Here is a 26,489-nt window from a genome sequence, read left to right on the forward strand (position 1 = left end):
AATAAAGGTTTCCAAAGGTGATGGAAAGTGGAGGAAAGACTAGGTGCTAAGAGTTCTCTTATATCTGCTTTAAGGAGGCAATTAACTATTTCATTTAACTCTTGGCATTGGCAACATTTTATTAACTTATTATGGTTTGTCAATCTTTTTTTTGTCCTCCACTGGCACTTTGTTTTATTCATGAATTTTAAATTAGTTAGGTTAATTATTGTTTTAGTGTAAATTGGCCGCTTCTGTCAGTTAAAAATAGATTAATCTGTAGCTCTGGCTGAAAATAAAGAAGAGTTTTCCCAAAAAAGAAATGAATGTCCTGAGGAACAGTGAGTTGTATTTCCTGGTTAGGCACGATGATTATTTGAATTGTCTCTCAACTTCTTAAAATCTTTTACCTTTTGCAGAGTGATTTTATTTATTTATTTAACTTGGTAATATCTAACTAATAATATTGACTGTGGGAGAATTGATTATATGTTATCACTTTTATGTAGGTTTTGAATCCGATGATTCTGAAACTAGATTGGAGAGTTTTTCCAGCAAAAGTGGAAGCAGCTCATCTGAACAGAATGTTCATAACCAAGATTTGACCCAAGAAAATGGACTTAAAAAACATAGGTGAGTTCATCTGGCATGGAAAACTGTCCAGCTGAACATGATAGCCAATTGAGGAAGAAATAAAGATGGAGCAAATTAGTAGGATTGAATATTTTTCTTCTATTAGGATGGTTTCCTTCTATAAGGGTTATTTGTGTAATATTCCTTTTGTTTTTGTTGTTGGTAATGAAGGTGAAATATTCTTACTTTGATTTGAGTGCTATTTGTATCCCATCTACATTTTCTTTCCCTACAGAACTTCATTACCAGCTCCAATGTATAGCAGACATCAATTAAGTTTGTGGAGCATTTTAAAAAAATGCATTGGATTGGTGAGTACATACTGGGTAATCTAAATCAACTTTACAAATTTGAAAAATATATTTCCACTCTAATATTTCTAACTTCAGAATTATTCTTGATGTTAAGGTTTGTAGATGTTATTGTTAAAATAAATTGTTAATTTTCTGTACTTTTAACTGTATGCTGCTTGTAATGGCAATTTCAACCTTTTCCAATAGCCAACTTTCCGTTGCCATTACTCTTATGGGTAGGTGGAAGTGATCGTACGCAGACAAGCAAAAACGGATCTTCCAGTCGTTATTTCCAGCTTAAATAGTTATTTATTGAAGTAGTTGTGCAGACAAAAAAGTGGACATACCAGATCCTCTTTATTCTTATATAAATTGCAGCTTTCGTTCTTACTATCTGGTAAGAACTGTTTTCTCTCCAAATCCCGTGGCTGGTCTGATCTGGTCAGTCCCTCTCCCTCTATCATATATGTCACGCCCATCTACGTATCAAACACCCACCCCCAAGCGTACAAAATAATTCGGCAAGAAATATCTAGCCAAAATGATATAATATGCTAACAAGTAACTAACCTAAGCATGAATGACTCCTACAATACTTTTAAATTGTATGATATTCCTCAAATGCTTTAACTCTGGTGCTCTTTGTGATGAGGGTAAATATTAACATTTTGAAATGACATGTTTTTAAAAAAAAATCTAAACTCAAATGGGGCAGGAATACAAGAAAGAATAGGTTTTATATTCTATATATTAAAAGCTATTTGCTTTAATCATTGTTTGACAATATTTGCAAAATACTCATTTACGGTTGTCTTCCTAAATCTAACACAACATTTGATGTTTTGTTTAGGAACTGTCAAAAATTACTATGCCTATTATATTTAATGAGCCTTTGAGCTTTCTACAACGAATTACAGAATATATGGAACACACATATCTTATTCACAAGGCCTCTCTGCTTTCTGATTCAATAGAAAGATTACAGGTAGGTATGCTTTATAAAGATCTAGTTTAAGGTGTGAACAACCCTGAGGTTAATTTGGCTGGATCTTTTGTGGTGAAACATTTTGATTAAGAAAATGTTGCTGTGCAAGGAAGACAACCAAGAGCTGTGGGAATGCCAAGAACATGTAGCAGTGTTTGCAGGCAGCTGTTTGATATGAGATACCCTTATACACAAAAAAATAGCAGGAAAAGGCGACCTGATCGCTCTAGCCTACCCCGCCATTTAATATGGTTGAACTATGCTGGCCTCAAGTCCTCTTCTGTACCAGTTCTCCATAATGCTCTCTTTCAAAAATTAATCTTCCTCAATCTTAGCTATATCTAACTATTTGGCCTCGTATCCTTGGTGGCAGTGAATTCTAAAATTCAAGTCAAGAGTTTCTTGTCATGTTTCCCAGAAAGGACAATGAAATTCTTGCTTGTTGCAGCACAACAGAATATTGTAAGCAAAAATACAGAACAGAAATACATAAGCAGATAAAGTGCAATAGGCTGTTACAGTTCAGAGTCTGTTTGTTGGCGAGTTTAATAGCCTGATGGCTGTGGGGAAGCAGCTGTTCCTGAACCTGGATGTAACAGATTTCAGGCTCCTGTACCTTATGCCCGATGGTAACGGAGAGATGAGTGCGTGGCCAGGATGGTGAGGGTCCTTGATGATGTTGGCTGCCTTTTGGAGGCAGCGACTGCGATAGATCCCTTCAATGGTGGGGAGGTCAGAGCCGATGATGGACTGGGCAGTGGTCACAACTTTCTGCATAGCCCTTTGAGGAAATGTCTATTCACATCAGTTTTAAATGACTGGCCCCTTATTTTGTAGCAATGTACACTTGTTTGTGACTATATCACTCGGGGAAGCATCTCAACATCTACACTGTCAAATCCCCTTATGACCTTGGATGTTTTGAATGAAGTCACATCTATTTCTTCTATCATCACATCTCATCCTTCATTATAAAGATTACACACCCTGTAATACATAAGCTGTCTAGCATCTCACTACAGATGAACCTTCTCAGCCCAGAACGTGGCCTCATGCATTCTTTTTAGATATCCTCCAATGCTGTGCACACTATTTCAGACAATATTCCATGCTGACCTCACCAAAACCTCCCCAAAACCTCCCTTAAATTCTATCCCCTGTGCTATAAAGACCACTTGTTGGACCTGCCAGAAAATCTTGTGATTCATGCACTAGAATACCTGGATCTCTTCGAACTTTTTTCTCCTACGTAAAAAAAATATTTTAATTTCTCTTACTGAAGTGCATGACCTTACATTTCCCTCCCCACTCACCACCTGCTGCTTCTTCCTGTCGGCCGTTGCTTTGGCCACTCCGCAGCTGCCTCCTCCTGTCACTTTGTCCACTCCGCTCCTCTTTTTTCTATTTTCTAATCTTCTTGTTCCCTCCTGCAATTTAGTGATCTTTGAAAAATTGATACCAATCCATCTTTAAGTTACCCTTTTGGTATATAGTTGTATTTAAATACACAGAAATAACTTGGCATGAATGATACATCAATTCAGTTTAAATGAGCTAGTTAACACACACTATTGCAAACTTGAAAGTGTTTTGTATTTGACACAGACGGTAGCTGCATTTGCTGTTTCTTCTGTTGCTTCACAATGGGAAAGGACTGGCAAACCATTCAATCCACTCCTAGGTGAAACCTATGAACTGAGAAGGTAAGATGCACAGAGCAAGATTTGGAAAAAATGGTCTGCATTAATATTTGTTGCTTCCTTTCTCTCCTTTTTGCTACGAATGTAAATGTTATAGTTGAAAAAACAATGAGTTGATCTTTTAATAATAAGCAACTAACATTCAGTATCTTTTTTGAAAAAATTCATTACCGATCTGTAACATTGAATTGAATTGAATCCTTTATTTGTCATTCAGACCTTTCGGTCTGAACGAAATGTCGTTGCCTGCAGCCATACATGTAATAATAAACAACACACAATCAACACAAATTAACATCCACCACAGTGAGTCCACCAAGCACCTCCTCACTGTGATGGAGGCAAAAGTCTTAGGGTTGCTGTCTCTTCCCTCCTCTTCTCCCTCTGCGCTGAGGCCATACCCCACCGGGCGATGGTAAGTCAGTCCCGCGGTTCAAGCTCCGCGTCCCGGGGGTAGTCGAAGCTGCCGCCCTCCAGTCCAGCGGCCGCAGCTGTTGCCATGGGAGCTCCGGAAAACATGCACCAGCCTGTGACACGCGAGCTCCCGACGATGTCGTCCACTGCCCCGCGGCCGAGCCCCGGATCCAGGTCGCCGCCGCCTCAGCCGCCAGAGCACCGTCCCCGCACCGGGCCGCCCACATGGGAGCGTCTCAGCCCCGCACCGGGCCGCCCCCACGGGAGCACCATTCCAGCCCCAAGCCGGGCCGCCCTCACGGGAGCGTCTCAGCCCCGCACCGGGCCGCCCCCACGGGAGCGCCTTCCAGCCGGGAGCCGGGCCACCCACACGGGAGCGTCTTCCAGCCGGGAGCCGGGCCGCCCACACGGGAGCGCCTTCCAGCCCCGCACCGGGCCGCCCACACGGAAGCGCCTTCCAGCCGGGAGCCGGGCCACCCGCACGGGAGCGCCTTCCAGCCGGGAGCCGGGCCGCCCACACAGGAGCGTCTCAGCCCCGCACCGGGCCGCCCCCACGGGAGCGCCTTCCAGCCGGGAGCCGGGCCGCCCTCACAGGAGTGTCTCAGCCCCGCGCCGTCCGCCCTCACCGGAGCGCCGAGTCGTGCCGCTGCCCGAACGCCGCCGCAGCTCGAAGACGGCCAGCCTCGCGTTGGTAAGTCCTGGCTGGCTCTACCTCCGGATCCTCGAGGTCGGTCGCAGGTTGGAGGCCACCAGCTCCGCCATTAGGCCTCAGCTCAGACGGGGGAAGAGAAGGGGGATACGACAAGAAAGTCGCATTCCCCCGAAGGGAGAGACAGAAAGCCCTGTTTCACCCACACCCCCCCACCACACATGACACAACCTAATAACCAAAAATTTCACTGAACAAGACAAAAAAAACAACACAAAAGAGTAAAAACAGACAAACTGCAGGCGAGCCGCAGCCGTTTCACAGCGCCGCCACTTCCGGAATAATCCCTTTGTTGTAACTTCTATTTTTAGTGAACTATATTAAGATAAATGGTTATTGGTACACTTTGATTCATGATATGGTAGCGTTCAAGGAAATGTTTTGTGAAGCAAAAAGTCATTGAAAAGGCCTTTCTCATTAATTTCAATGTAAAGACTTGGGTTGTATTCCAGGAACACTTCAAATACAATTAATCAACTCAAGTAGGAAAATGATATTTTATTAAATTAAGAGTCGGAGGTATACAGCCAGAAACTGACCCTTTGAACCAACCCGTCCATAGCAAAAGGATTTGAGTATAAGAGCAGGGAGGTTCTACTGCAGTTGTACAGGGTCTTGGTGAGACCACACCTGGAGTATTGTGTACAGTTTTGGTCTCATAATCTGAGGAAAGACATTCTTGCCATAGAGGGAGTACAGAGAAGGTTCACCAGACTGATTCCTGGGATGGCAGGACTTTCATATGAAGAAAGACTGGATAGACTCGGCTTGTACACGCTAGAATTTAGAAGATTGAGGGGGGATCTTATAGAAACTTACAAAATTCTTAAGGGGTTGGACAGGCTAGATGCAGGAAGATTATTCCCGATGTTGGGGAAGTCCAGAACTAGGGGTTTAAGGATAAGAGGGAAGTCTTTTAGGACCGAGATGAGAAAATCATTTTTTACACAGAGAGTGGCGAATCTTTGGAATTCTCTGCCACAAAAGGTAGTTGAGGCCAGTTCATTGGCTATATTTAAGAGGGAGTTAGATGTGGCCCTTGTGGCTAAAGGGATCGGGGTATGGGGAGAAGGCAGGGATGGGATACTGAGTTGGATGATCAGCCGAAGGGCCGAATGGCCTACTCCTGCACTTATTTTCTATGTTTCTATGATGACCAAGTTGCCTACCAGGGATAATCTTGTTTGGATGCATTGAGCACTCTAAACCATTCCTATACAAATATCTTCTAAAACATTGTTATTATACTTGTGTCTATCCCTTCCTCTGGCAGGTTATTCAACATACCCACCATTCGCTGTGTGGCAAAAGTTGCCCCTCGGATCCCTATTAAATCTTTTCACTTACCTTAAATCTATGCACTCCAGTTTTAGACTACCCTATCCCAAGACCATCCACCTTATCTATGCCCTCATGGTGTTATATACCTCTATAAGGTTGCTCTTAAGGTAATTATAATTAAAAGACATAATGTACCCTGTCATTGTACTAGCCAAGTGAAAGAAGATACTAGGAGGATCTTGATGTGTAAAGAACATTTTGTGTAGTGGGATAATCTAGAACTGCTATAAATTATAAGGAGTCACCCATTTAAGAAGATAATGTGAAAAAAAATATTCTTAGTCTTTTGAGCTTTTTCTTCCTCAAATACTGGTTGAAGCAGAATCCACTTTGAGGCAACTTCTTGTTAAATTAGGGAATAAATGATTACTGCAGGTAGGTGGAATGTAGAGTGAGGTTGCAATCAAATCAGCTATGATCTTGTTAAATTATAGAGCAGTTGTGAAGGTCCAAGTCATCCAATTCTGTTAATTTATACAGTTGTAGCTTCACACTTAGGTGGTGGTGGTGTTGACTTTTTATATTGATGTGCACCGGGGGAGGTTGGAGGCAGAATTGTTAGTAGTGTTTGAAAGACAGTATTTGTGCGGAATCTGAGCTTGAAATTTGCAATGTTAACGGAGAGGGATCTCTCTGTGATGGTTCTTAGACAACGATGAACAAGGCTTTAAGAAGGGGTTTATGACAGCATGCACAGCCAACGTTTCGCCTAATAATGTACCAAAATGTGGCATTTTCTTTCATGCAGCCATTTCTAATTCCGCTCCTCGTGTTGGGATTATATTTGAAGTTGGCCACTTTTTTTCCCTCAATATTGAGGAACACTTCTGAAAGGTTTTGAGCCATTGAATCACACAGCACATTGAATCACACAACATGGACTCTTTGATCCAGTTTGTCCATGCCAACCAAGATGCCCCGTCTGAGTGGGTCTCATTTGCCTGTATTTGGCCCATATCCCTGCAAATCTTTCCTATCCATGTACCTGTCCAATGGCTATTAAATGTTGTTATTGTACCTGCTTCGACAACTTCCTCTGGCAGCTCATTCCATATTCCTACCACCTCTGTGTGAAAAGGATACTTCCCTAATTCCTATTAACCCTTTCTCTATTCCTTTTAAAACTGACATCTAGTCAATTGCCCCACCCTGGGGAGAAAAGACTGTGCATTCACCCGATCTATTCCCTTCAAGATTTTATATACTCCTCTAAAATCACCCCTCGGCCTCCAGCGCCCCTAGGACTAAAGTCCTATTCTACCTAATCTCAATCTATAGCTCAGGCTGTTAAGTCCTAGTAACATTCTCAGAGATCATGTCTGCACTCTTTTTAGCTTAACGGCATATTTCCAACTGTAACATAATCCGCTGCTTCTATACTTAATTTCCTGACTGATGAAGGCCAGCGTGCCAAAAGCCACCTTTGTCGCCCTATCTGGGGAGTTACTTTCGAGGAGCGATGAACATATACTCCTAGATCCCTCTGCACCACGACATTCCCTAGTACCTTGCATTTCATTGTGGAGTTTCTGCCCTGGTTTGAATTGCCAAAATTCAATACCTCACACGTATCTAAATTAAATTGTTCCCGATGTTGGGGAAGTCCAGGACAAGGGGTCACAGCTTAAGGATAGAGGGGAAATCCTTTATGACCGAGATGAGAAAAACATTTTTCACACAGAGAGTGGTGAATCTCTGGAACTCTCTGCCACAGAAGGTAGTTGAGGCCAATTCATTGGCTATATTTAAGAGGGAGTTAGATGTGGCCCTTGTGGCTAAAGGGATCAGGGGGTATGGAGAGAAGGCAGGTACGGGATACTGAGTTGGATGATCAGCCATGATCATATTGAATGGCGGTGCAGGCTCGAAGGGCCGAATGGTCTATTCCTGCACCTATGTTCTATGTTTCTATGTAAACTCCATTAGACATTCCCCGACCCAGTTGATAACGATCCCACTGTAATTCTTACTAATCATGCCTTGTAATTGTTGATTATAGATGACAAACCACAAAGGGCTCAAAACGATCCCTGAGCCACACTGTGTTGTCACAAGCTTCCTGTCACAAAATCAACCTTCCTCCATCACCACCTTCTTACCATGAAACCAGCTTTGTATCCAGTTAGCTAGCTCTCCATGGATCCCATGTAATCTAACCTTCTAGAGCAGCCTACCATGCAAAACCTTATCAAAGACCTTGCTGAAGTCCACATCCACAGCCTTGCCCTGATCAACCCTTTATGCTGCTACTTCAAAAAACACTCAAATTCATGAGACATAATTTCCCATGCACAAAGCCCTGCTGACAATCTCTAATCACTGCTGCCTTTCCAAATGCCTAGATATCTTATCCCTCAGAATCCCCTCTAGTAATTTTAGTACCACAGATGTTAGATTTACTAATCTATAATTTCCAAGTTTTTCTTTGCAACGCTTCTTCAATAGACGGGGTTCTCACTTAATTATTTTTCACTGATGCCCGCCGGGCAACCTAGGCAGCTTTTTAGGTTGCCAAATGACAGTTTAGGTGGTCATTTAAGACGGCTTGCATGACGCTTGCGATAATGTGCTCGGATGAAGTATATTGTTACCAGTCGGGATTATGCTCAATGAAGCATTCACATGTTATTGCTGCTTCAAGTAGAGTCACAAACTAAACATATTCACCAATCAAGACATGATATATACCACAATGACATGCAGCAAAATTACAATACAGTATCTCAACTCTTTTTACACGTTGCAATGAATGCAATTTCTATTATCTCTTTCCACTTCCAAACAAAAATCTGGTTGGATTATCCACCGTATGATCAACCTCGCTTGAGACCAAGTGCAGGCTTCGCACAACACCTCCACTCAGTTCGCAATAACCAACCTGATCTCCCGGTGGCTCAGCACTTCAACTCCCCCTCCCATAGCTCCATAGATGCTACCTCACCATTGATTTTCTCCAGCTTTTTTATCTACCACCCATTCACACAAGTTCTGTTATCCCACTTTCCTCACCCACTCCCTACACATTAGGGGCAATTTTACAGAGACAAGTTAACCTACAAAGCCATTGCGTCTTTGGGATGTGGGAGAAAACCCACATGCTTGCAGGGAGAATGTGCAAATTCAACACAGACAGTGCCTGAGGACAGGATCGAAAACAGATCTCTGGCGTGTAAGGCAGCAAGTTTCCAGCTGTGTGCCACTATATTTTATTTTCCAACACACAAAAAATTATACATTGATAACTTTGGTTACTAAAAAATGAAAATATCAATTTTCAGTCTTAAATCTCCAAGTGATGCTATGTCACCCTTTACAGCTACTGTATGTTTTAATTCAGATCAAGACTATGGGGCAGTATATTGGCCATAAAGTTGCTGCCTAAAAGTGCCAGAGAACCGGGATTGATCTTTAATATGGGTGCTGTCTGTATGGAGTTTGCTCCTTTTCCCTTTGATCGCATGGGTTTTCTCCGGGTGCTCTTGTTTCCTTCCACGTTCCAAAGGTGTGCAGGAACTTTTTTCAGACCTAACCCAAAACGTAATATTTTCCTTTTGTCCAGCGATTCTGTCTGACCTGTTGAGTTACTCCAGCTTTTTGTGTCCATCTAAACCAGCATCTTCCTACACACACACAATATTGTACGATAGAACTTTATTAATCCCAGGAGGGAAATTGTGTGTGTGTGTATATATATATATATACATCTCACACACACACACACACACACACACACACACACACACACACACACACACACACACACACACACTATATATGAATATATATCTATATAAATATACACTGTTGTTTTCTCGTTTATAACATTGTTTACAGTACTATGTTTACATATTGTGTTGTTTTGCTGCAAGTAAGAATTTCATTGTTCTAACTGGGATGTGAGAATAACACTCTTGACTTGCGTCGCTAATGTGTGGGATCAAACTAGTGTATGGGTGATCAGTGGTCGGCGTGGACTCGGTGGGCCGAAGGGCCAGTTTCTGCGCTGTATCTTTAAATTAAACTAACAACACTAAAACCAGAGGGAGTCTAAAGAAGGGTCTCTACCTGAAACGTCATCCAGTTTCTTCTATCCTGTGATGCTGGCTGCTCCAGGGAGTTTCCCCGCACAATTAAAGCATGGAATAGTCTTCACCCTATCATAATTACCCAACCAGACGCAACTAAATTTAAGGTAGACAAAAATGCTGGAGAAACTCAGCGGGTGAGGCAGTATCTATGGAGCGAAGGAAATCGCTGATGTTTCGGGTCGACACCCTTATTCAGACTGATGCGGGGGGGCGGGAAGAAGAAAGGAAGAGACGGAGACAGTGGGCTGTGGGAGAGCTGGGAAGGGGAGAGGAAAGAAGGAGAAAGCAGGGACTACCTGAAATTGGAGGTCAATGTTCATACCGCTGGGGTGTAAACTACCCAAGCAAAATATGAGGTGCTGTTCCTCCAATTTACGGTGGGCCTCATTCTGGCCATGGAGGAGGCCCAGGACAGAAAGGTCAGATTCAGAACGGGAAGGGGAGTTGAAGTGCTGAGCCACCGGGAGATCAGGTTGGTTATTGCGAACCGAGCGGAGGTGTTGGGCGAAGTGATCGCCAAGCCTACGCTTGGTCTCACCGATGTGGAGCAGCTGGCACCTAGAGCAGCGGATGCAATAGATGAGGTTGGAGGAGGTGCAGGTGAACCTCTGCCGTACCTCGAAAGACTGCTTGGGTCCTTGGAGGGAGTCAAGGGGGGAGGTAAAGCGACAAGTGTAGCATTTCCTGCGGTTGCAAGGGAAAGTGCCAGGAGAGGGGGAGGTTTGGGTGGGAAGGGACAAATTGACCAGGGAGTTACGGAGGGAACGGTCTCTGCGGAAAGCAGACAGGGGAGCAGATGGGAAGATGTGGCCACTGGTGGGATTCCGTTGGAGGTGGCGAAAATGTTGGAGGATTGTCTGTTGTATGTGACGGCTGGTAGGGTGGAAGGCGAGGACAAGGGGGACTCTGCCCTTATGAGTGGTGGGATGGGGAGTGAGAGCAGAGTTACGGGGTATAGAAGAGACCCTGTGAGAGCCTCATCTCTAGTGGAAGAGGGGAACCCCCGTTCCCTAAAGAATGAGGACATCTCCGATGCCCTGGTTTGGAAGCCAGTGGTGGGAAATTTAAGGTAGCTCTTTTTTCCCAAGAACCCATTTTTGCTTAAGTCCGCCCTCCATCACCTCAAGTTTAAATTCCATTTGGAATATTTTTGGAGGACCAGGAAACCAAGAAGCAAAATTTACTCCAGCTCCAGGGAGTGATTCTGCATTGGGTTTCAGCAGACCCGGCGAGGCGGCGACCAGACAGCAATGGTGGCCAGATCTCCCACAATGCAAAGGGAGGGAGAAAGTGCCCGGCGCCGACCAGTGGCCGTGGCAGTACGCATGTGCTGGGTGGCCGATGATGTGCTGGCCGTGGCTGTGCGCATGTGCAGGGGGAGGATGTGGTTGCAGTGCGCATGTGCAGGGCAGCCGATGATGTGCTGGCCGTGGCTGTGCGCATGTGCAGGGGGAGGATGTGGTTGCAGTACGCATGTGCAGGGCAGCCGAGGATGTGCTGGCCGTGGCGGTGCGCATGTGCAAGACGGGTGGCCGTACTGGCGGATGAGGAGCGGCCGGAGAGCGGAGACTCGGCGGCCCGGAAACAGATGGCGGGCGGAGACGGAGAGTGACAGAGAGAGAGAGAGAGAGAGAGAGAGAGAGATGGAGAGGGCGGCCAAGCCGGGCAAAATGACACGGCTTTTAGGTTACCCGGCGGGACTTTAGGTGGCCATTGGCACCCAGGCAACCGGTAATTTTGAGCCCTGATAGAGGCACAACATTGGCCACAACATTGCGGCACCTCAACCATGTCAAACAATGATTTGTATTTCTTAGCCAATTCCTCCTGGTTTCTTCCAAGACATGGATATGTCTGATCAAGCCTTTTAGCTATCTTCACAATGGTATCCAGAACCACTTCTGACTGTAATGTATACTGTCCTCAAAACATCATTAATTTTCCCATGTTCCCAAGTTTCAGGTCTTACTCCACAATTAAAAATGGAGGACATCTATTTAATGAGGATCTATTTAATGAGGACTCCTGCAGCTCCATAAATAAATGCCTACTTTGATTTCAGAAGGGCTCTACTCTCTTTAATTCTCCTTTTCCCCATACCACCTCCTCTTATCTTATCTCTTGAAGATTCCTTCTTGCCTTCTCTGTTGAAGAAGGAATGAGTAGGTTAACCTATGGTGTTAGTCGGCACTGGGCCTGCACTCGCTGAAGTTTAGAAGAATGAGGGGGACCTCATTGAAACATACAGAATAGTGAAAGGCTTGGATAGAGTGGATGTAGAGAGGATGTTTCTACTAGTGGGAGAGTCTAGGACTAAAGGTCATAGCCTCAAAATTAAAGGATATTTTAGGAAGGAGATGAGGAGAAATTTATTTAGTCAGAGGGTGGTGAATCTATAATTCTTTGCCACAGAAGGCTGCAGAGGTCAAGTCAATTGATATTTTAAGGCAGAGATAGATAGATTTTTGATTTGTACAGATGTCAAAGGTTATGCAGAAAAGGCAGGAGAATGGGGTTAGGTGGGAGAGATAGATCAGCCATGATTGAATTGTGGAGTAGACTTCAAGGGCCGAATGGCCTAATTCTACTCCTATCACTTATGACCTTAAGGCAGAATCCTCAGAATATCTGTGGTCTTTGGGATTCGTAGGCAGCACAGAATAAGTTATGATAATCCAGATTATAAAAGGGTCACCATTATACCCTCTAAACTGATCACCAAACTCGGCGACCTGGGCATCGACCCCTCCATCTGCAACTGGATATTGGACTTTCTAACCATCAGACCCCAGTCTGTTAGGTTAGACAAGCACACCTCTTCAACTCTCACCCTGAACACCGGCGTTCCACAGGGCTGTGTGCTGAGCCCCCTCCTCTTCACCTACGACTGCACACTTGTACATGGTACTAACACCATCATCAAGTATGCAGATGATACAACGGTGATTGGCCTCATCAGCAACAACGATGAGTCGGCCTATAGGGAGGAGGTCCAGCTCCTAGCAGCATGGTGTGCTGACAACAACCTGGCCCTTAACTCCAAGAAGACCAAGGAGCTCATCGTAGACTTCAGAAAGTCTAGGGGCGGCACGCACACCCCCATCCACATTAACGGGACGGAGGTGGAACGTGTTTCCAGCTTCAAGTTTCTGGGGGTCAACATCTCTCTTGGACCCACAATACCTCAACTCTGGTCAAGAAGGCTCACCAGCGTCTCTTCTTCCTGAGGAGACTAAAGAAGGTCCATCTGTCTCCTCAGATTCTGGTGAACTTCTACCACTGCACCATCGAGAGCATCCTTACCAACTGTATCACAGTATGGTATGGCAACTGCTCTGTCTCCGACCAGAAAGCACTGCAGAGGGTGGTGAAAATTGCCCAACGCATCACCGGTTCCTCACTCCCCTCCATGGAGTCTGTCCAAAGCAAGCGATGTCTGCGAAGGGCGCTCAGCATCGTCAAGGACTGCTCTCACCCCAGCCACAGACTGTTTACCCTCCTACCATCCGGGACCAGCAGGTCCAGGAACAGCTTCTTCCCTGCGGCTGTTACATTATTCAACACTGTGCCTCGGTGATTGCCAATCACCCCCCCCCCCCCAGACACTCCTTCACCAGAAAAAATTGCACTACTATGACTGTATGCACGTAAATATATTTATTTATTGCTCATATTCTCTGTCTCTCTTCTAGGGAGATGCTAACTGCATTTCGTTGTCTCTGTACTGTACACTGCACAATGACAATAAAGTTTGAATCTGAACCTGAACACTATAATCTTGAAAATCCTGATTAAAGCAATATAGCCTCAAAGGAAGAATGAAATCCATATTGCAGTGATTGGCCTGCTTTTCATAAATTTGTACAATTGAGCTGATCTTGGCCACTCAGTCTCTCATGCCTGGTCTGCCCTTTAATAAAAACCATGGTGCATTGGGAGTTGAACCTTCATCTATTTGTGGTTGGTGACTTTCACTCCCTTGCTTTTCACAAATCCCTCTACATTAAAGATATTCAAAGCTCTGCTTCTCCTTCCTTTCATGAAGAGAGCTCCAAAGACGATGCTTTGAGAGATGAGATTCTGTTGTAAATGATAACTCCTACCTTTAAGTGGATCACATTCATTCCATCAAGATGAGAATAGTGAGAATAGTTTTGTAAGTTGAAGACGTGTATCTAAAGAGCCAATAATATGATAGAAAATATTTGCAAATCTATGGACATATTGACATCTACCACCAGGATTAACATTTGTTTTGAATTTATTTAATTTATAATGTTTCATTCTGTTACTATTGATGCAGTTAAACTTTCCTTTTCCATATTGTATGACCTGGATTTTTGCTAGAATGTAACTACATAAAAGGAGACACTTTGGCAGTCACACCCAAAGAATGGCAATTGAAATATTTATCCTTGATTTTAGCTTAGTGAAGATTTGAGATGTGTAACTCTTCTCTTTTTCTCCCCCCCCCCCCCATCATTTTTACCATGAACTATTTAAAACTTTGCCTACGTAACAGCAATTGCTCGTAAAGCAACTGATTTCTTGTGCAGCAATTTGTGATATCTTGAGGGAGATCTTAAGTGTATTTTCTAAACCGCATAGCAGTATATGCAAGCGACTAACCAATCTGTTTCTCCTCTGTACCCAATAATATTTGATGATTTGATTCCCTTATTCTGTTACAGATATGTTGAGCTTTACAATTTAGAAGTTTACAATAACTGCTTAAAAAATGTCCAAGGTTTTCATATGACTTTGTTTTGTTTTGGCAGGGAGGATCTTGGATTTAGGCTTGTATCTGAACAGGTTAGCCATCATCCACCAATCAGTGCATTTTATTCAGAAGGCATCAATAAGGATTTTGTTTTCCATGGTTCCATTTATCCAAAGCTTAAATTTTGGGGGAAGAGTGTAGAAGCAGAACCACGTGGAACTATCACATTAGAACTTAATAAGTAAGTATGTTTATGATTCTTTTATTTTCCTTCCTTTCTATTTCCGGTTTCAAGTAAGTGAATAAAATATCTATAATTAGTGTCTGAATTATAAATTGCCAATTTGGCCCATCGCCAGATCATTAACATATAACGTTAAAAGTAGCGGACCCAATACCGACCCCTGCGGAACATCACGAATCACTGGCCGCCAACTCGGTAAGGCCCCCTTTACCTGGGCTGTTTGTCTTCTGCCAATGAGCCAATCTTCTATTCATGCTAGTACCTTGCCTTTAATACCATAGGCTACTTTCTTTTGAGTTTTCTTTTCCTCTGGTCATCTGGTTTGCCAAGAAGTCCAATGGTCCATCTAATCTTCCTCAACCTCCCAGGATGTTTCTTACCAGCATGTTGGATCCATTTTCTCTTCTTGCCACAGTAGTTCATCCACTCCCTTTTGAATATTTGAGTCCTAGTACCTCAATTCATTCTGCACAATAATTAATTATTGCCATTTTAAGTAAAATATTTTGTGTATTTCCTTTGTTCCTTTGACACCCTTACTATGAAGCAATGCTTTCTTCTCCTCAATTCTCGCCCCTTCCCATAAAGGAACTGAATTGGAATCTGAAATAGAGGCACTAATCTCAGACAAGATTTCCAAACCTATCCAGAGACAAAATCCCAAGGGAGCCATTATTTTCTCTTTGAGCTCTTTGGGGATGCAGGGATTCATGCAAAATATAGGATAACACATTGAATAATTTACAGTAGCAAAAAAATGATTACATTATAATTTAAATTAGGATTTCAGATTGATTGGTCTAGATACAATCACTTTTTGTGGCTCAAACTTCTGATTTTGATTTGTGTAAATCCTCATAATTTTGGCGTAAAACTTACTATTTCCCTGCGCGATTGTCGTACATTTTTCAGCATACGTGTGCAGTAATGCAGAAGTTCTTGCTGCCCTCAGTCTCACTTTGCTCTGCAGTTGGAGTCCACAATGGAATGTAAGAACTTGCAGTTTCCCACATTCATTGTTGGAAATCTCTTTCCAGAACCTGTGTTGTTCAAGTGTTTTCAATGTTTACATTTTAATTTATGTAAACATGCAGAATGGTTCGAGGTGCTTTTCTATACTTTATTAAATAAAAAATGACGATTGATCTCGGAGGGCAGTTTGAAAAGGTTGATCAAAGGCAGATATTTAAGATGGAAAATGAGAAAAAGATTTAGGGATATAAACTTTCACAATATGGGATATCATTAGCTGATGGCATGGTGAATTGACTAAAATTGTGGATTCATGTGGCCAAGATTTGAGTTGTAGCACCTGGACAATATATAGAGATGATGAACATTAGATATTGTCTTTCAAAAGTTAATAGTTTCTGTAATGGTTCCTATGGGTTGGAGAAATGGCAAATGGGGTTCCATTGTTTTAGAAGCAAAGGAGAGGAAAAATGGGAACAACTGACTTGTTTGATATCTGTAGTAGGGAAAAGGGTGGAATCTATAATGAAGGATGTAATAACAGACATTGAAAATAATAATAGGATTGAACACAGTCAGCATCTATTTGTGTAAGGAAAATAATGTCTGCAAGAGTTCATCGAGGACCTGACAGGTAGAATAGAATAAAGGAAACTAGCAAATATGATGTATTTAAATATTTGATGAGCTCAGGAACAGGAGTGAGCATTTGGAGCAGGTGGCAATATTCTCCAGGGATTGAGAGCTGGTTATTGGAAGAAAGCAAGGAGTGGGAATAAATGGATCTTTCTGGAACTGCAGACTGACTGTTGGGATAATTAAGGAATCGCTGCTTGAGCACCAGTGAACTGCATCTGAGTTGGCTGAATTCAAGATTCAAGATTGTTGTTACTACAAAACAAAGTGGTATTGAGTAGGGAGGAAGATGCCAAGCATCGAGAGGATGTAGATGAGCTAAGTCAGTGGGCAGGTATATAGCGGTTGAAACATAATGTGGAAAATATGAAGATATTTTTGTGCACAATACCGGAACGTTGCCTTTTTAAAAGGCGAGATATTGGGTAACGCTTATGCTCAAAATGTCCAACATAAGCCAACATGCAATATGCGTCTTACTTGACACTGGGTTATAAAATATTCCAGCATTAACTTAATCATTTTCCCTATTTTTTTTGGTCCACCTAAGGTGACTTTATATAATTTTTTGTGTTGTTTCCCTCCCACCCCCAGAGTGAGGCACCTTTCCTGACCTTAACATCAAACTTCTCTCCCTCCTCCGCCGCCCCCCCCCCCCTCACAGATCCTTGGTGGAATAAGAACTATTGAAATACGAATCGTGAAGGTTTTTCCAATCAATAGATGTTTTGTTTTTTTAAATGGCTTAATTTTTAGAATAACTGATGATTGATTGTTGCATTGAAACAGCTTATCTGATGGTTGCAGATATCCAGAAGACATTACAAATAGTTGTTGTCACTTTGTGGCTTTCATGCCATACCTGCCGACAACTCGTAATGTGTTTGGGGAAGATAACATTTTCACAAATGTCTTTTTAAATGCTGTTAACTTTCAATTCACTAATACTCCGTGTGATTTTTGGGTATATATTTTCCACAGACTCCATGTGGTAAATTTGATTATTGGCATGTTTATTATTTCATTTCAAATATGCCACTTTATTTCAGTGAACTTAATTTTGCTATAAAGTTCAGAATTTATAAAAAAATGAATTTGAAACTCATTCCACATAATGACACACCAGCTCGATTATGTGCAGATCATCAATCCTGATTTTAGATTGCATTTCACATTTATGGATGTGTAGCTCAGGGTTTATTCTATTCATGTTTTTCAATTCAGTCACTTTAACTTTGGGCTAGGGATTACATGTTTTCTTTGGTATTGTTCCCTGCAAAAGTTTGTGTCTTTTTGCTCATGGGAATACAATCCTCTATTTAGCACCTGTTATCCTCTACATCGTTGTTTGTCTTCAGGCAGCAAGTTATATTGCTTGGCAAATGTGGGCAGTTTTCACATTTTCTGTATCATTGAGAGTACAGGATGAAATATGGTAATTGTATACATTAGTTATTCCAGATGGTGAGAGCAATCTGTTTAATTGTCAGAAGCAATACGGACATCATATTTACATCCCTTCAAAATGGCATAGGATTTAATTCTACAGATATAATCTACATAATTTTAAACGTATTAAACACCTTTTTAAATAGGTTTAAAATATACTTAATCATCATTATGTGGAGCTGTGTGTGCATGGTTATGAGTGTGTGAGCACCTTCTGCAGCTATTTATAGAACCGGTTTTAATTTGCTTTTTGTTTTCAGGCATAACGAGGCGTACAGTTGGACAAATCCTTCATGTTGTGTACATAATGTAATAATTGGCAAGCTGTGGATAGAACAATATGGAACCGTAGAAATTACAAATCACAGGTAAACAATGAATATTGCAGATATTGAAAACCATAAAAACATGAAATGCCAGTGCCGCCTAGTTTGCAGAGAGAAAAAAATGATTTCTGATTTTGGACTGAATTCTGATTATCTCCTGAGACGACCTGACCTGCTGACAGTTTCATCCAATTTTGTTTTTATTCCAAAGAGGTGTTTTTTTTTCTTTCTCTAAGAACTGTTCATATGTTGTTCACCTTTAAGTAATTTTAACCTAGTAATTTACAGCCATAAAATGGTTGGCTCCTTTAGATAATTTTGAGATTTGGAGGTGGGAGGAGGTTGGGAGGGAGGAGAGGAGTGGGGTGGAGGGAGGCCAGAGGGGTGGAGAGGGGGGGAAGGGGAGAGGAGGGGGGGATAGGGAGGGAGGTGGAGGGGAGGGGGGAGATAGGAGAGAGGAGGGGGTAGAGAGGTAGGGGGAGACAGAATAGAGGGGGGGAGGGAGGAGGGTGTAGAGATTGGGGGGAAGAGAGGGGGAGGGTGGAGGAGGGGGGTAGTGGGGGAGTGGTGGCAGAGGGGGGAGTAGAGGGGATGGGAGGGGGAAGCGAGAAAAGGGGTAGAGAGGAGGGGAAGGGAGGAGAGGAGGGGGGGGGAGGAGGAGGGGAGCCGGGCGGGGAGGAGCGTTGTGGACGGCAGGCCGGTCGACTGTGTTCGAGAGGAGCCATTGTGACGTCATCCAGCTCGTTAGATTTTAAAAATGTCAGATTGGTGAACAATTTTGGTAAAAAACTTGGGAAATAATAAATCAAATTTTCAGATGAGGGGATTTTTGAGATCATGAGGTAAATCTCTACCGGAATATGTACAAATTTCACCGTTACCGTTTCGGGTTTTCGAGGAGATATGAATCAAAGAAAAAGTTCAAGCAAGCAAGCAAGCAAACTCGCAACTAACCATCCAAGATCAGAGTTTTATATCATAGCTAGACCAAGTGTAGACCCGTTGGGTCTGCTCCCCCAACGTGCGGTTGGGGGGGGGGGGGGGGGGCGGCGGCATGCGGCATCACACACATTACCACCCCCCCCCACACACACTCCAAAAATCGCATTGAGAGCGTACGCAGCGTCGCGCGATGACGTCACCGCCCGGCGTGCCGTTGCGTGATGACGTCACCGCCCGATGCCGTGCGACGTCCAAATTCAGTCGGCCCGCCTCCCGTCCAGCTGATTGGTGAGTATGATGTCGGGACCATACGCCTCCGCGGTTCGAATTGGGACCGGCCCCGCGTGGCCGTACGCCTCAAGCGACCACGTCTGGTCGCGAGGCTGTGAGCGAGCGGGGGGCTGGAGCGGGCGGGAGGGCGTAGGAGTGCAGATGCGGGAGGCGTGGCGCGGGCGGGGGGGTGGGGGGAGTGGAGGAGAGCCGGGCTGCCAAATGAAGAGAGGGAGAAGCGGCTCGGATTGGTCGGCATTGTGACGTCAGCAGCTGGTAAGAGCCGTTCAGATCTTAAAAATTGAGTTTTGTTTGAGTTTTGTGCTCAATTTTACTCAAATTCTGGGGAAATAATCAACCAAGGAGTGGATGTGCGAATGTAAAAGTAAAATCGCTAGCGAAATGGTAAAAATGTCGGCGTTTATGCGTCTGGTTTGCGCGGAGTAACGAATCAAATGCAAAATGCCGTACACCCACACACCCACAGTTTTAAAAGTATATAGATAGATAATTGTGGATCACTATATCATAGGGAACTGCCTTTTTAACAAATATCAATATAAACTTTAAACAATTATATTATAGTGAGGCTGTCTGGTTCATTGAGCTATGGCAGAGGTTATTGAGTTAGTGTCATTCTCTTCTGTAGTCCAAGATTTTTTGTGCTTCATTTAAGCGATTGCTTTTTTGAAATTTATTTTTATCACTTTTTTAAACAATCACATCCATAACCATAGCAGTTTATTGCATCTTATTTTTCCTCTTTTTTTAAATTTCACTTACCATTCACTTATCTTCAGTTACAATTTTCCCTTTCAGTTCAAATAGTTTCCTTTTCTATGAAAACTGATGATTTGGAACCTATCAAATTATCCTTTAAACCCTGAATGTGGAGAACATTCAATTTTACTACTTTATTGATGACATTGCTTTCTCAATAAAATTGCTCTATCAATTACATGCTAACCCTGACAGTATCAAATCTTGTAACTAGAGAAAAGTTTAATTGATTTTGATTATGACTTGGGCAGCAGTTGGAGAGATTATTGAGTGATAAATTAATCGTGGGATGAAATGTTAGGATGATAAGATGGTTAAAAGCCATCTGGGTGGTAACTGGAGTACTTGCATAACATGTTGAAGACCCAGTTTAATTGACCTTCTTTATAAGCAAGTCATTTGACTACTGGAAAATGACTGTTGGGAAAGATGAGCATCAGAAATTGCTGCATCAATTTCAAAAGCATCAGAAAGCTTGCTGCAGTTTCAGTTTCTCTCATCTCCTTCCATCTCTGAAGCAATGTGGAAACTGGCAAGTCAACTTTGTCAATTCTTTCTTTCGCCAGTATATTGATTTTGGCAAATCATCAGAGATAGACCACATAAACCGACTCTTTGGCTCACTGGATCCAAGCTGACCATCAAACACCCATTTACACTAATCCATGTTATTCCCCCATAGATTCCCTGCAGTGGAAATCATTAGTGTTTTACTTGCATCCATTTTACTTGGGAGCTTAAAGGAGAAGAGAGAAATGGGGATGATGGCATGTGACATCATCTCTGGTGCTCCCCTAATGTCAGCCCACTGTGTTAACTTAAATGTGGTTTCTTCTGTCACTGGTGGGATTCCCTTTTATGCACCATTTGATTTTCTTCCTTTTAATGCCTGAGCTTTGCTCTGGACATGAGGTGTTTGGAGGCTTTTCACTTAATCTACCAAAGTAGTGAAACAGGAAAACTATTTTGAAGAATGTTTAATGGAGAAACCAATAAACTTTTTTCCTGTAAATATAAGTAACGTTACACTGGTATCTTTTATTGAGTTTTTATTAATTTTACTTCCAAACTCAAGTATTCTGGAATTACTCAAAAATCTCAATTCTTGATAATGCTTATCTGGTCCATAGCTAAATGATGAAAGTCCATTTCCTTGAATTTTTTGTTAATATGTAATGCAAAAATTGTCTATTGACATTAATTATCTCATGCCCAAATTAAGAACAGTATTACACTAAAATAATATATAATTGTGGATTTTTATTTTGTCATTGCTGGCCTGAAATATTATAAAATACTTTTGTCTGGGAAGTGTGTTCATTTATGAGTTCTTTCACAGTTCAACATTATGGCATCTTACTTTTCTTTATAGTACTGGTGAAAAATGTTTGTTGCATTTTAAACCATGTGGACTTTTTGGAAAGGAACTGCATAGAGTTGAAGGATACATTCAAGACAAAAGGTTGGTTTGAAGATAATCCAAGCTATGTTTTAATAATTGCAATGAATATTCTTGAAAAATACCTTTAGTTAAAATGCTATACGACAGAGGAAGATTCTACATAATAACAGGATTTTCTCCATTTCTTTATTTCTATTTACGTTTTCGTAGCTGAGAAATTGGATGAAAGAAAATTAATTTGTGCCTTTGTGCCTAAATTACATGTGATTTTTGGGTACACTTTACAATATTTGCATTTGTTTCGGATGAATTTCAACCTACTGGGAAATTGGACTGGGAACTTCCTGGTGCGATTGACCCTAATGCCATTGTTACTCCCCATCATATTTTGAGTACGTAATATAGGTTGTATAGAATTTTTATTAACATTTACATTAGAAATTGGATCAAAGGGCTGGAATTTGGGTTATTAATGCAATTTTAACAATATGGAAATGTAGCTTCTTCTTTCATGTGGCGTGCACAGCCTAAAGTTTTTGGACAACTTGTTCTATTTGATCTTCCGTTTGTGCACGTCGAGTTAATTGCATTAGTCGAAACAGGGCGGACCACGTGAAGGTTGCAATCTTCCACCCCGAAATTTAGCTGAAATTAATGAACTGAAAGTACACCATCCTTCAACTGGTGGCCTGATGATGCTTCTGATCATGTGGTATCAGGCCCACCTGTTGTCATGAGGCAGGATTAGCCAGTCACATCCTCATAGATGACGGAGGGGTATCCTCGGGAGATCTATGCCATGTTACCTTCCTTTTAGCCGAGTGCAGGAGACTGCGCTCGCCGCATGATCGCCACATGTTCGCTGGTGGTCTCAGGTGAGTCACCTTCATGGTCGCGAGGAGTTCCCGCATTCTGGGAACTAGTCGCGGCCTTGGTATGGTCGTCACAAATTTTTCAACATGTTTGTAGTCGTAGGTGCAGTTGTAGTGGGGATCGCCATGTAGTTATAGGTAGTCGAGCTAGTCGTAGGTAGTTTTAGTTAATCACCTTTGCTGACATTTTCATTGGCTCATTGGGGGAACAGAAACGTAAACACGAGTTTTCAGAACCAAGGAGAACCGACCGGTAATGTTAAATGCCGGCTAAACTTCACAGCTGTGTATCTCTGGCTTATTAAAAGTGTCTTCCCCCCCCCTTCTTTTCCCACCCCCCCTTCTCCCCTCTTCTCCACCCCCTTCTACTAGCCGTCTTAACCTTCCTGTTCATCGCGGTGTGTGTCTTTTTCACCATGGCTTTGCACCGTGTGTTTTATCATCTATGATAAGCTTTCTTAAAGCAAAGATGTACAGCAGGCAGTGAAGAAAGCTAATGGCATGTTGGCCTTCATAACAAGAGGAATTGAGTATAGGAGCAAAGAGGCCCTTCTGGAGTTGTACAGGGCCCTGGTGAGACCACACCTGGAGTATTGTGTACAGTTTGGTCTCCAAATTTGAGGAAGGACATTCGTGCTATTGAGGGACTGCAGCGTAGGTTCACAAGGTTAATTCCCGGGACTTTTATATGTTGATAGAATGGAGCGGCTGGGCTTGTATACTCTGGAATTTAGAAGGATGAAAGGGTATCTTATTTAAACATAAAAGATTATTAAGGGATTGGACACGCTAGAGGCAGGAAACGTTCCCGATGTTGGGGGACTCCAGAACCAGGGGCCACAGTTTAAAAATAAGGGATAGGCCATTTAGAACGGAGGTGAGGAAAAACTTTTTTCACCCAGAGAGTTGTGAATCTGTGGAATTCTCTGCCTCAGAAGGCAGTGGAGACCAATTCTCTGGATGCTTTCAAGAGAGTGTTAGATAGAGCTCTTAAAGATAGGGAATATGGTGAGAAGGCAGGAACGGGGCACTGAATGTGGATGATCGGCCATGTTCACAGTGAATGACAGTGCTGGCTCGAAGGGCCGAATGGCCTACTCCTGCACCTATTGTCTGTCCCAATTTCACAATTTTTATTTTGGAGTAAAGCCAATGCCATTTCTTGAGTCTGCTCTTTGATAGTCTCCTAATGTAAAAGGGGCTATGTCAGTGACCTTGCATTTAGCTTCTAAGGCTCTGAAATGTTGATGCTTGAGTATCTCCATCACTCTTTACTCCAAAGATCCTTTGAACCGCCTTTGAATAAGCTTTTTGTCACCTGCCCCGTCAGCTCCTCATGTTCCTTGATGTTAACATTTGTGTGTTTATCATTTCTGTGAAGTATTATGGAGTATTTTACTACGATACAGGACTTATAGAAATAAAAGTTGTTATTTTTCTCTGACAATTTGGGGGTAGAATTCCCTGGTGTAAGGACTTGCTTCGGGTTTTTTATTTCATTAAACTAAAACTATGTGGTTTATATTTTATTATTTGGCAGTAAAAGGAAGGTTTGTGTAATATATGGCAAATGGACCGAGTGCCTGTGGTGTGTGGACACTAACACATATGAGACTTACAAGAAAAATGATAAGAAGGGTGGAGACCAAAAGAAAGCTAAAGAGGTAATCTTTTATTATCTTTGCATACTATTGAAGTATTACTGTTTCTTCGGGTGCCCATACAGTTATACATCTTAAAACAAGGAGTTGCATAAGTTGTATTAAAAGCTGTTGTTTCTCATCCTGCTTTGCCGCCGTAACTTTGGGGTTTCTGTTTTGACAGTTTTGACATTCAGGTGGTTCTGCTATAATGTCTGTTTCTATCATAAATTGGATATAATGTGAATGATGAATTAGGGAACCCTGTATTACGCTGGCCAAACTGGTAATGACACGATTTTGATCGTGAATGAGTGAGCCACTTAAAAGATACTTTGGAAATTGACAAGCGTGAAAAAATAAGCTGACTTGCATTTAAGCCATTACCAGATGCCATTGTCTCTTAAGAACATGGCTGCTACTTCAGCTGCAGGTGGCCATAGAAATTGGCAAGCAGTCATGTTTATTGGCACTTGTACACTAATATTTCATTAAAATATGTAACATAAGCCTTTAATATTTTTCGTTTGCAATAACAAGAGTAAACGTATCGATTTAAAAAATGCTTTACTTGTGAAAACCATGTGGGAAAAATATAGCTTTGTTATTGTGATTCTGAAACACTAGCCCTGTTTTGTAATGCAATTTTACATAATATAAGGTTTCTTGGGAACACAACTCTTGTTTTATGACAGATCTAGCTGCAATGAGCTAGAAATGCCTATAGAAAAAAAATATTTTTTGATGACAGATCCTTTTCCTCATTATTCTCAGTTCATAACTTGACTAAATTCATACAATGCATAGTGTTCTGGGGGGACAATGCAATTTGTCATAAACAGAATATTGTTCTTTCATCCTACAGAGCAACCTGCACTGCTCTCTTGTGAAGCACAAAATCCTTAGCCTTGCTAACATGGTGTTGGTTTAATATACACCTTGCCAATTCCCCCAACCAGGATCGATGTGCCTGAATGAGTCATAAGAATTTTACTGATTTTTTTTTTTCAGACAGAAGATGTTGTACGAGCTGAAAATGATGAAGCCGACGACATGCCTGAAATCCAGGAAACTGTACAAGTTATTCCTGGAAGTAAACTACTCTGGAGGATAGCAGCAAGACCTTCACACTCTTCTCAGGTAGAACTGGAAAGGCTGACAGCTTGGTGTGATGTGTATGGGTATGCAATCTGGCAACTGTTCGGAGATCAATAGATCAGCATCCCTGATAACAGTAAACACTTTTTAATAAATACTAAACTTGCTGAGAATTCACTGCCCCAAGTCTGAAACATGGAATGTCCTGAAAAATAAATAATTGATGGAGTTGTAATGTCAGGGATCTTGCAGTTGTATACTTTAGTGATCTGGTATTTAAACTCCCGGTCAATGTTTTTCAGCTGTTTGCTACTATTGATTCTTATTTGCTCAGAAAATGGGCTGTGGAAGAGATGAATAAAATGTATAGCTTATCCTTAAAACATGGATGCTTAGAGAAATAGGTAGGTAAAGAGGGTCAATATCTGATAAGTTTGGCACTAGATTTAAAAAAAAAACATTATGATGAGCTGTGGTAATCAAATAAAGCAGGAGAATTATCGGAATAGCCAATTAGTCTGCTCCACCATTTTTTAAAATGCAAACTACCCCTTGCATGATAGTGTCCCGAGATTTCCTGACGGATCAACAGATTTTCGGAAATTACACGGACAAACCAGTAAACCCCTCGGGTGATACAGACCTGAAAAGATTCACAACCATTTTGAGTGGGAAAAGTTCCTAAAACACAAGATTTATATTTAGAGCGCTACTTAAGCTTCTACGTTCTTCTGTCAAATGAAACATTTTGCAAAAGAAAATGTTCCCTCAGAATCTGTCAAGAACTTCAAGAATTTTAATTGCTTGCATGAGATAATTGTATATGTCAGTGTCTTTCCAATACTTTCTTTACCACTTTCTTTCTGTCTCTTGTTTTTCTGGTCCCCTTCTGCATATACTTACTGTCAATTTTGCCTTTATGATTTCTATTTCCACATTTATAGCAAAAATTGTCTATGCAAAATGTATTGTACACATATCAGTAAATTTGCTAAA

At 42.0% G+C, this 26,489-nt stretch overlaps 1 protein-coding gene across 5 annotated transcripts in view; it reads left to right on the top strand.

The window, feature by feature from the left end:
- Nucleotides 1-26,489, top strand: part of osbpl2 (oxysterol binding protein like 2) — a 93,500-nt gene that overhangs the window by 51,403 nt on the left and 15,608 nt on the right. For 4 of the 5 annotated variants that reach the window (XM_033041936.1, XM_033041935.1, XM_033041938.1 and 1 more), the window contains 9 exons: nt 489-612; nt 848-923; nt 1,756-1,890; nt 3,496-3,593; nt 14,921-15,103; nt 18,424-18,531; nt 21,854-21,943; nt 24,296-24,419; nt 25,407-25,535. In XM_033041936.1, coding sequence (XP_032897827.1) covers nt 489-612; nt 848-923; nt 1,756-1,890; nt 3,496-3,593; nt 14,921-15,103; nt 18,424-18,531; nt 21,854-21,943; nt 24,296-24,419; nt 25,407-25,535 — 1,067 coding nt within the window. Of the gene's footprint in view, nt 1-488; nt 613-847; nt 924-1,755; nt 1,891-3,495; nt 3,594-14,920; nt 15,104-18,423; nt 18,532-21,853; nt 21,944-24,295; nt 24,420-25,406; nt 25,564-25,897; nt 25,921-26,489 lie in introns of those variants that run through there. The other variant, XM_033041939.1, reaches the window with a different exon arrangement.

The sequence above is a fragment of the Amblyraja radiata genome, chromosome 23 (assembly GCF_010909765.2).
Source record: "Amblyraja radiata isolate CabotCenter1 chromosome 23, sAmbRad1.1.pri, whole genome shotgun sequence".
Classification (NCBI taxonomy): domain Eukaryota; kingdom Metazoa; phylum Chordata; class Chondrichthyes; order Rajiformes; family Rajidae; genus Amblyraja; species Amblyraja radiata.